At 33.0% G+C, this 11,326-nt stretch overlaps 1 protein-coding gene across 1 annotated transcript; it reads left to right on the top strand.

Moving 5' to 3' along the window:
• The first annotated feature begins 6,442 nt into the window (after positions 1-6,442).
• LOC117906313 (serine/arginine repetitive matrix protein 5-like) lies at positions 6,443-8,775 on the top strand. The gene is made up of 3 exons (XM_034819304.1): positions 6,443-6,538; positions 7,398-8,668; positions 8,721-8,775. Exons 1-3 carry the CDS (start codon positions 6,443-6,445, stop codon positions 8,773-8,775), a joined length of 1,422 nt encoding a protein of 473 aa, XP_034675195.1.
• The last annotated feature ends 2,551 nt before the right edge of the window (positions 8,776-11,326 follow it).

Below are 11,326 nucleotides of genomic sequence, written 5' to 3'. Positions count from 1 at the left end.
ACTTTTAGAAAGACCATTCATAAGGTGTAATCTTCCATTTTTACAAAAACACCCTTATGCATACATATGAATTAAGAACCCGAAAATTCCCTAAAAAATTGTGTTATCATGAATTAGGAGCTCAAGTGGGGACCATTAGGACCCATCAGAATATATCGACTCCCTCATAATCCAATTTTGAAGTTGATTGAACATCCACAACAAAAAGTTGATTGCACTCCAATAAAAGGAGTTCACTGTACTCCAATATCTTATGATATTATAATGAGATAAAACTTGGGTTTGTGACCTATAATTCAATGCATGTAGACTCTTCATGAACTAGTTTCTATATGTGATCATCCTCTCAAGATTACCTTTTTAATCCTTGAATTGCAGATCTTTCTAGTATGTGATCAACTAAGATAATCTAGTTCAAAAAGAGCATATGTCAAATTCCAATTAAGTAATTACTACAGCCATAGTTTTCCTAATCAAATGTAACTAAGATTACCCAAGGGAATATATTGTTTCAAACTCATGAGATATTATGGTACCTCTATTGAGAATACATGTTGGCACTTGAATAAATCAATAGGGACCCAATCCATATTGAATATATTACCATCTTAGGGTCTCACTATAAGTCAAAGCCACTAGTGTCCTCAACACTAACTTAATATATATTTTCTTAAAGTTGAAACTTCATACAACATAGTAGTTTGGTGAATCATAACTATCCAATAGCTAATGTCATGATTCATCATAGGTCATGTCCAATGTGTAACCATATACACTAGTGTACTTATCATGGAAAAACGTTCCAATGACAAAGACATATTATATTTCTAATTAGGAATTAGTGCACAATAGTCTCTAATGGATTGCCTAAATCCATAAACTGATTATGAACTACTTATTACCTTATAAGGAACTCATAACTCGAATTTTTTGTATAACTCCTAATGCTCCTAAGTCACATACAATGCAAAAAATAGGGACATGAATGCTTGTAAATTAATACAAAAAAGATAGAAAGAGAGAACTAGAATCATAAATAAATAGATTTATTAATGAAACTATGTTTTGTTACATCATGTCATGCTTTCAAGAGTTCTATCATAACATTAATTACCTAAGTTTAGAGGATCATCTTATGTGCACTAGGGAGGTCCTAAGGACCCTTTCTCTTCAACTAAAAAAACAACTCAACAAACATGAACTTAACACCAAAACAAAAAAAAAACAAAAAAACAATGCACAAAACTAGAGCCATTAAAATCTAATATTAACCTTCAAAATTATACAAAACTAGAGAGTAAATATAGTCAAATGCAAACACAACCAAGGTAAAAGAGTTTAATATGTTGAAAAACTCTTAAAAGATGGAAAATATTACAAAGATTGAAGTTGGAAGCCACAAGTCTCAAGGTTAGACACTGACGAAGAGCTCCTCACCTAGAGAGCTCCCCCTAATAATCCCCACTAGTTTCATCACCTTCAAAATCCTTTATTTAGGTGTTCCTATGTTGTCCCAAGTGGTATACCACGTGGAAGCATAAAAAACAAAGTGAAGATATAATGGTGTCTTAGGAAAAGTCTAAAAATATATGCCTCCCACATTCTCAAAATTCTAGAACAAAATGGCAATAGTTTTGGAGAAAATGGTGCTAGGTTATAAGGTGGCACAATTTTTTCTAGTAGATGGGCTTCTTTTACTCAAAATAGCATTAGGGTAGGGAAGAAATGGCATTAGGGCTTGTGGTGATGCCATCCTGATGCCATTTTTTTATTTTTTATTTTCCAAAAAACTCTTTTAACTCTTTCAACCCTTTTCCTAATTTTATCAATATTTCCAAATTTTTCTACATAGGAAAATGATGTCCAAATCTATTGAAAATTGACGAAATTGTTCTTCAAGTAGTCTAAAAGTTAAGTATATATATAAATTGAGCCCATTTGGACATCTTTAGGCCCCATAACCATCTTCAAACTTGGGAATAGTTTAAATAGGACTATGTCATCGATTTTCATGTGACTTTGACCCTTTATCTCTACTCATACTACTCTGCTTTTGCCTTTGGGATGTTCCAAGAGGATGACTATCATTATTTATGAAAGTAGTTGTAAACATGAACAACTAAATGGAAAATATGAAAAAAAAAATCGAGTACAATTAACAAGTTTGGGAGTGCATTTAATATTAAAATCAAAATGAAAATATGATTTTTTTCCCTCACTACCATGCAATTTGTTACATCAATTGAATGGGTCTTGATTCTCGAAAATATTTTCCTTTTGAAGAGAATATATGAGATTTCTCAAGTTTGGATACTATTTATTGTTCTTTTGCTATGATTTAAGAGAAAAAATGATTTCTTCCAATAAAACAGACAATTCAATCTAGTCATCTCGAAAACCGAGTTTGACAAATTCCTAATCAAGTCCGTGTTTAAGATGGTAATAGATATCAACCTTGGCCTACACGTTGAACCATGAATTCAATTAGCTTGTTAAAATAATGTGACTTGCTCAACACCAAGCCCCTTTTGTTTTATATTACCACCCCTCCTATGTTGAACTTTTGGAAGTTTCCTAAATCATATCCTAATATTCTTGTGGATCTAGAGAAGGCGTCATCTATTAAGGTGAAGTCAAAATCTCAATTTCAGATCTATTTAGCACTTGTGGGCTTGAGATTAAATGAACATCTATTCCTGCAGCTCCTTCCACTGACCTGTCTGCAATCAATGTTGGGGAAGGTTTACACCTATAAGGCAAAGAAGATGTTCATGGCGTGTATTAGTTAATCCAATTATGTTCGTATTACATGAAAATAGCTTTAAGTGTCAAGAAGGTAAGTTTTTTCATAATGTTATTAATGTTAATTATTTTAAGGTTAAAGAGCTTATTAGAAGCAGAAAAAACACCCAACAAATAATCTGATGATGAGGCATCAATAGTAAGGTTAAAGCCATTCCTTCACGGGTGAACAAAAAAATGCAAAAGAACAGTTAAAAAAGAAAAAGCAAAAAAAAAAAAAGAAGAAGAAGACTTTTGAATATGAGAAGCCAATTCAAGGACTGGAACATGAATTGTTTCTAAATTCCGAGACCTACCCACTCTTGAGATTTAAAATCTAAATCCTACCACCATTGATGAGAAAACGTTGACTGATCCAAAAATCAACATTATATGTGGCACGGGCTAATTATTTTTGGAACATCAATTTGGAAGTTTTTTATTTTTGGAAAAAATGAAATTGAAAACAAAAATATTACAAGAAGCACGGGCTAATTAATCATCAATAAGAAGACTTCTAGATTTGAGGACAAACCAAATAAACTTGAGGCACTCATTCAAACAACAAAGAAAGTGACAAGGAAGAAGGAAGCAGACTGACATTAATTTATTTACTTTAGCTCAATCATAAAACAACACCCCAAATTTAAGATGCAAACAACAACACATCAAAACTACACAACAGCACCTCAAAAATACAAAATACCTGAAGACTACCCACACATCAATGAGTTTACGCGTTCCCTGGAAAAGGGCTCAATAAGTATTGAGTAGAGTCCACTCTAATGGCCCTGCTGTCTAGCTTGTCCAAATTATTTCAAGGAGTTTGAGTTTTGAGTAGAATGCATTCGACTACTCTTCACTGTAGCTTGTGCAAATGGTTTCAATGATTTGGCAGTAGAATGCATTCCAATACTCTTCACTGTAGCTTGTGCAAATGGTTTCAATGATTTGGCAGTAGAATGAATTCCAATACTCTTCACTGTAGCTTGTGCAAAAGGTTTCAATGATTTGGCAGTAGAATGCATTCCAATACTCTTCACTGTAGCTTGTGCAAATGGGTTTATAGAGTTTTGAGTAGAATTCATTCCAATACTCATCTGGGTAGTTTGTGCAAATGGTGGTTCAGGTGAAAGGCCGGACGATCTTACACGCAAAAGGCTTGCTACTTGCTGTCTGCTGCTGCTTGACCAGGATTCAGGCTGGGGGCTGGACGACTGTACAGGCCTAGAAATCGACGACCATCCATGCTGAGAGCTTGAGGATGATTCAGGGCGAGGAGGGCTGATACTTGTTTGGAGAAGGGCATCTGCTATTGGTTGGAAGATAGATGGTACATCCGGTAGCGACATAGCTGCTTGCTTGTATTGCTATATTTCTGCCTGAGAAGAATCAGGGATAACTACGAATCGTGGAAGAAAGTTTGATCATCCTTTTAAACTCCCTCGGAAGAGGACTTTTACCAGTCAAAATTGCCCAACTTCTTCAACACCAAATCATATTCATACTTACCTAATTAATATCTTAGAAAGTCCCCTAAGTGTGAAAGCAACCATTTAATTAATTCCACTGTTTGAATTTTTTTTAAAATTATATATAAATAAAATTTTGTTTTGAAAGTTGTTCATAAAATTTGACTTTTTAATAATTGTGCATAAAATAACAATTTTGAACTTCTTGGAACTTTCTTCTTAGAATTATTTAATTTTGGTAGTTGAATTTTACGTATCTTTTATTTGTAGTTGTTATATATATATATATATATATATATATATATATATATATATATATGTTCGAGATGAATTTACTCGTTGATTGGATGAATTTATTTGGTCAAATAATGAACCTTCCTAGTATATGTCTCCTAGTCAAAATAGGTGGTTTTGTTGAATTAAGATTCTAGGAAGAGAAATTATGTATAGATCTTCCAATCTTGTCTAAAATATAAAAAGTGTATCTTTTTAATAGTCACAAAAAAAAAAAAAAAAGTTTGCACAAACTAATTTAATAAGTGTTTGATAAACCAACTTAAGAACTTAAAGTGACTTAATAATTTAATTTAAGTCATTCAGAAAATTAAATATGTTTGGTGAAATAATTTAATAGTATGACTTAAAGTAAAAACAACTCTAAGTAATAAACAAAAATAATTAATTTATTCTTAAATTTATATCTTCATTTTATCTTTTTACCTTCATTTTTCCTAATTACTTCCATGATTTTTTTTGTTATTCCATGATTTATATTGTTAATCGACTTCTTTTTCCTTATTTACAATTTATAAGGATAAATATGTCAATTTGATTATTTAGAGTAAATTTTATCAAACAACCTTAATGCTTGAAACATGAATTAAATAATAAGTTTTAAGTTAACAATTTAAGTATACTTTAACCTAAAGTCAATTTAAGTTATTAAGTAATAAATATTAAGTTTTACTAAACACTTACTTAATCAAAGGATATAAATACGTTGAAAATGTGATATTTAAAAATTGAGGTTATGTTTGGTCTATTAAATTAAAAGTAGAAATTTAAGAGGATAAACATGTTATGAGAAGAAATCAAGAATGTCTCCATAAATACAAAGAAATTACAAAAACTTAAGACATGTTTGATAATTGTTTTCGAGAATAGTGTTCTATTCTCCATAATAAAAAAATAGGAAAACATATTTGACAATTAAAAATTATTAGTTCCAAATTATATTTTAAAATTAATAAAGTTATTAATAAATTAAATACATTAATTCTTATGTGATTTCGAGTGTATTTGTCTCACAAGAAATTTTTTTTAAAAAATTTCGTAAAAGAGAAACGTCAAAATTATTGTACACCAATTTTTATTCATAAATACAATTACTAGGTTCATTAATAAAACCAATGCATTAAGTTTTGTCTAATTTGTGAGTTTGTTTGTTTTGACAAAAAAAATTTAGAAAATTATAATTATGTGTAATAGTAATGTCACTACCCCAACATTCGTAGAGGCTCTTAAATTTCTAATTATTCTTTTAAGCCAACATTTGTTGAGTTTACACACATGCACACGTCTGCTGTAGTTAACCACAAACTTATGGCATGTTTACCCATATCTTTAGATCCAAGCAAAGATATCATTGACTCAAAAGATGCTTAGGTTCCACATATTTTCTAGGAAAATCATTCCCCATGAACCAACAAACTCTTTCCTCTTCCAAAGGCAATATTAAATTATTCCCTTTCATAAGGACAACAAAACTTCACCCATTAATTTCATATTATATATCATATCTTAACTTTCTATTTATTAAATTTCCTAACTAAACAACTCAAAAATATTGTACCAGAAAGCTAAATTTATTGAAATATATCTTTAAAAATTATTACCTAAAGGGTAATATTTTTATGCTTTACATATAATATGCATGCCAGCCTAAAATGACTTTTAAACTATCAAATTTATTTTAATGAAACATGTAATAATTAATAACCATGTGCATGTTTAGTGAACTTTGTTGCAAGAAAGTTAGATATAACAATAATAAAGACAACAACTCTTTTTGTGCCTTCAATAATTTTCACTATGCTTCTTAATTTTCACTGTATTCACATGCCAAGAGCAAGATCAAGAACATTCCTTTGCCTTACAGGTGTAAACCTTCCAATCCTGAACTCGATAGGATGGCAGACAGGTCGGTGGAAGCAGGAGCAGGAACAGGTGTTCTTTTCACCCCAAGCCCACAAGTGCCAAGTGGATCTGAAATTGAGATTCGGAGAGTATTAGAGTAACAAGAGAATTAAAAAAGTAATAATTTTAAGTAGAAGGGAAACAACAAAATTCTTGTATGCCATTTTTAATTCATAGATTCATTAATGAAATGAATGCATCAAGTTTATTTAATGTGTGATATTGTTTGTCTACAAAAGTTTAGAAAATTATAATTACATGTAATAGCAATATTATTACCCCAAAGTTGGTACCAATGCCTGTTCTAGTTAACCACAAATCTTTTTGCGCCTCATAGTAGGTTTAGGGATATTTTTTTAATTTCATTATTTGAGGGTTAGTATAATTACATTTTTATGTAACCCTAATTTGATATATAGTAAAAGTCTTTTTCCCTGTTCTCGTGGATGTAGGCAATCTGTCGAACCACGTTAAATCGAAATTTTTAAGTGTTCAATCCTCTATATCCTTAAATTTCTATTTATATTTCAATATACCAAATTATCTTAAAATAACTTCAAATTTTGATCATAGCATCCTTATTATATCTATATTATTTCGTTAGATCTGTTTATATAATCTTTGTAGTTACAAGTTAATATATACATTTTTTTTATTAGCTTGTGCAATCCCTTTAATGGTTACAAAGAAAGTTACAGCACAGAAATTTTCTGACAGAATCCAATTTTGTGGAAATTAATTTTTGGTTTCAACCACCAAACCCACCAATTGTCAACACAAGATTTGTAGAATCTCAATGTCCCTTCATTAATCTAATTAAAAAATGGTAATGGCTATTTTATATATATATATATATCTTTTGCAATGTGAATATGAGAGCAATATAAAAACAAACCAGGAATGTGAAAATGTGAAATCGTGATTTTGACTTGTGAATGTCCACTTCAGAAGGGGAAGTTTACGGGGACGATCATCAGGGTCTATAAAGCACTACCAGCAAGCAGCTTTGTCGCTGGAAAAGGCCCAATAACTATGTCGCAACTTGGAAGATCACCCAGCCGTTCGCGCGGACGATTGAGTAGCCGTTCCCGTGGAGGGTCACAGAGCCGTTCGCGTGGAGGGTCACAGAGCCGTTCGCGTGGAGGGTCACAGAGCCGTTCGCGTGGACGGTCACAGAGCCGTTCGCGGGGACGGTCACACAGCCGTTCGAGTGGAAGATCACACAGCCGTTCGCGTGGACGGTCAGACAGCCGTTCGCGTGGACCATCGCACAGTCGTTCGCGGGGACAATCGCACAGCCGTTCGCGTGGACCGTCGCACAACCGTTCCCGTGGACCGTCGCACAGCCGTCCGCGTGGACGGTCTTCGACTTCTCGGCGTAAACAGTCCTCGAGTTCTCAACTTAGACCATCGCACAGTCGTTCGCAGGGACGATCACACAGCCGCTCACGTGGACCGTCTTCCACTTCTCGGCGTGAACAATCCTCAAGTCTTCAACTTAAGCAATCGTCCAGCACCCATAGGCCAGAAAATGCACGGTTGTCTAGCTCTCATCATGAACCGCCGTCAAGCTCTCGTCGTTCCAGTCCTCAGAGTATTGGATGTAGTGAAGAACCGTCCAGCAAGCAGCGGGTAACTATGTTGCAACCTGGAAAATCCTCCAATTTTTCGCGTGAGCGGTCACGCAGTCGTTCGCAGGGACGATCACACAGCCGTTCGCGTGTACCGTCTTTAACTTCTCGGCGTGAACAGTCAAGTTTTCAACTTAAACAATCGTCCAGCACCCATAGGCCAGAAAATGCACGGTTGTCTAGTTCTCATCATGAACTGCTGTCAAGCTCTCGTCGTTCCTGTCCTCAGAGTATTGGATGTAGTGAAGAGCAGTCCAAAAAGCAGCCAGTAACCATGTTGCAACCTGGAAAGTCCTCCAGTTTTTCGTGTGGACGGTCGCGCAGACGATCACACAGCCGTTCACGTGGACCGTCTTCAACTTCTCGGCGTGAACAGTCCTCAAGTCTTCAACTTAGACAATCGTCCAACACCCATACGCCCGAAAATGCACGGTTGTCTAGTTCTCATCATGAACTGCCATCAAGCTCTGGTCATTCCAGCCCTCGGAGTATTGGATGTGGTGAGAAGCCGTCCAAAACACAACATGCACAGTCGCCTAGCAAAGAGCCTAAACATAGACATAGGCGGTCTTCCATTTCCAATTTGTTGTTTGTTTTTTGTCTGTTTTTTCTTTTAAAAACACTTTTCTTGTAATTGTAGGATTGATTCTGCGGAGATCGAGGTCCAAACTGATGGTGATAAGAATGCACCATAACTCATGTTAGCTTTCCAGTCAAGAATGGCTGCATATTTAGCTAGCATCTTCAATTATATTTAAATATAATTATTGGAGGTTTAAATTCTAAGAATTGGTAGACTTTGGAATTTAGTGAATCCTTTCCTACTTCAATAATTAAGAGAACACATGGCTACTTTGGGTTTTTTTCTTCTTCTTTTTTTAATTTAACTTCTAAGTAACAAAATAAAAAAAATAGAAACTATATAAGAAAGTTTGGTATATTTTCCGGAAGGAACCTGGCCCAATGGTAGTGGACCAACCAACAAATGCAACTAGCCAAGAGACTAAAAATAAAAAAATAAAAAAATTGACAAGAATTAATGAGGTGGATGAAGAGGGCAGTCTAAGACATGGTCACAAGATCACGAAAAACATGAACGTCCATGTTGACTCTGGCACGAATCTCCTTTGTTAACCGTGTTGAATATAACACGGGATGAGCGTGTTAGCGGTAACACGGGGAAATTTGTCCTCAGCAAAGAATTTTTTCTATTATGAGAAAAGCCTGTATACATAAAGAAAATCCAGAGGAAGGATTATCATTTCACTCCACTACAGTGGGACATCCCTCTTTAGTTGTCATTATTTATTGATCGGATGAAGACCCAGGTTTGCTGTTCCTTGCTTTTTGTCGTTGAATATGATCCAAACGGATGGCGAGGATCCAGCAAAATTAATGTTAATCAGATGCAGTGTGGTTTGATTGGTTGGATTGGTTAGATTAGTTGGAGATTTTCTTATTAGATAATATGGGTTTCTGGACCACTCGTATGTTTTACAATCAATAATGGAAACATACAATTTTAAATTTCAAGAATGTGTAGCGTATTCTAAGATGACCCTTGTTGACTTGATAGAGGTAGAGGTTCCTTATTATATCATCCTTGAATTACCTCGTCATATTCCAAACTGTAGAAAAAACTAAAAATAAAATTGGTACTGTTGGTATGGAGATATATCAATATGCTTCTTTTCACTGTCTTCACATCCAAGAGGAAGATGACAAGAATTAATTAGGTGGAAAATTCCTCTCTACTAGTCATTATCTATTAATTTTTTGAAGACATAATGATGTTTGATGTTGTTACCAAAGAACGAGGATAGGCAAGAAGAAAAAACAAACTAAGTACACGTAGATTTATATGAAAAACCCTAAACCAAATAAATCATGGAGAGAGGAGAAAAAATTTCACTATGTAAAAAATTTATATGAAATAAGAGAGACGATAACGAATACTGCATAGACATAAACATCATAACCCTCAATCTTATACATTATTGTATATATATGTACATATATGTGAGAGAGTAATAAATAAAATAGGTATGTACCGTGAGAGCCCCTTTGAACTTGAAGTTGATAATATCTACACGGCTAGGTGCGAGTTATTACATATATATGAGTTTTCTCATATTCATAGTTTCTTACTTAAGTAAGCTTTTCAATGAAAATACATACTTAATACAAATTTCAAACTAAAAACCAAAGTCATTGGGATTAGGAAATTATATTGTCTTCAAACATTATTATTATTATTATTATTATTATTATTATTATTATTATTATTTACACAAATTTAATAAGTTTTGATTCACTTAAGTATGCATTAGATAAATTATTTGATATTTTTTTATAACAATTACACATGTGGGCATGTTCATGGCCCGGAATTAGGCTGTTTGAGGTCAATGAAAATGCGAACAATTTTTTTTCTTATGTTTTTGCTTTTTATTTTTCAATGAAGTTGAGTTAATCTTTCCTTAAATAAATATTTCTACTTCAAATATATCAAACATCCCAAAAATAAATAAAAGAGAAAAATATTCTTTTTATACTCTATTTTTATTTTTTTTACTATGCTAAACCCAAGTAGTTATATATCAAACTTTCTAATTGTTTTTATCAAATTTTAAAGTAATTTATTTTTAGGAGTTACAAATAATTTATTTTAAAGTAAACTATGCTAGAAATAATAAACTCCAATAATTTATTCAAGTGTTTTAGCATGGTGGAAATGTAAAATGATTTATCTTGTTGTAAATATTTTATTTGATCAAATAATTGATCAATGTTTTTCTTCATACAAATCTCTCAAATTTTTAAAAAAAAATTGAATTAATAGAAAATCACAAATTAAATTTATATCTTTTTTTTTTCATATAAGGCAAATAACTAGAAATAAATCAATCATGAATTTTTTACATATATTTTTCTATAAAATAAAACTCTCACTTTGGAAATTTATAGTAAGAATGCAATAAACACTACAAGGAAAAATATATATGGTGACATTTATAACGAGTCACCATAAACATAGGGTGTCACTACAACATAGCGTCACCTTCTCCACTGACACCATAGAGGGTACCAATTGGTGACGTATTTGGAAGTGACACCAAAGTAGATAAATGGTGACCCATTCGGAAGTGACACCATATATTTCTAGTGATGATGGGGTGTCACATTAAATGCATCATCTTTGAGTTATGATGTCACATTAAATGCATCACCTTTGAGTTATGGCGT

This window comes from Vitis riparia, chromosome 2, assembly GCF_004353265.1.
Source record: "Vitis riparia cultivar Riparia Gloire de Montpellier isolate 1030 chromosome 2, EGFV_Vit.rip_1.0, whole genome shotgun sequence".
NCBI classification, from domain to species: domain Eukaryota; kingdom Viridiplantae; phylum Streptophyta; class Magnoliopsida; order Vitales; family Vitaceae; genus Vitis; species Vitis riparia.
This window is presented reverse-complemented; position numbering and strand designations above follow the sequence as displayed.

Bases quoted from the DNA above. Each gene is read 5' to 3' on its own strand.
- LOC117906313 (XM_034819304.1), top strand. From the start codon at position 6,443: ATGGCAGACAGGTCGGTGGAAGCAGGAGCAGGAACAGGTGTTCTTTTC. The intron at 6,539-7,397 runs GTATTAGAGTAA...TGTCCACTTCAG, and splicing joins CTGAAATTGAGATTCGGAGA to AAGGGGAAGTTTACGGGGAC. The intron at 8,669-8,720 runs GTTTGTTTTTTG...TTGTAATTGTAG, and splicing joins TCTTCCATTTCCAATTTGTT to GATTGATTCTGCGGAGATCG.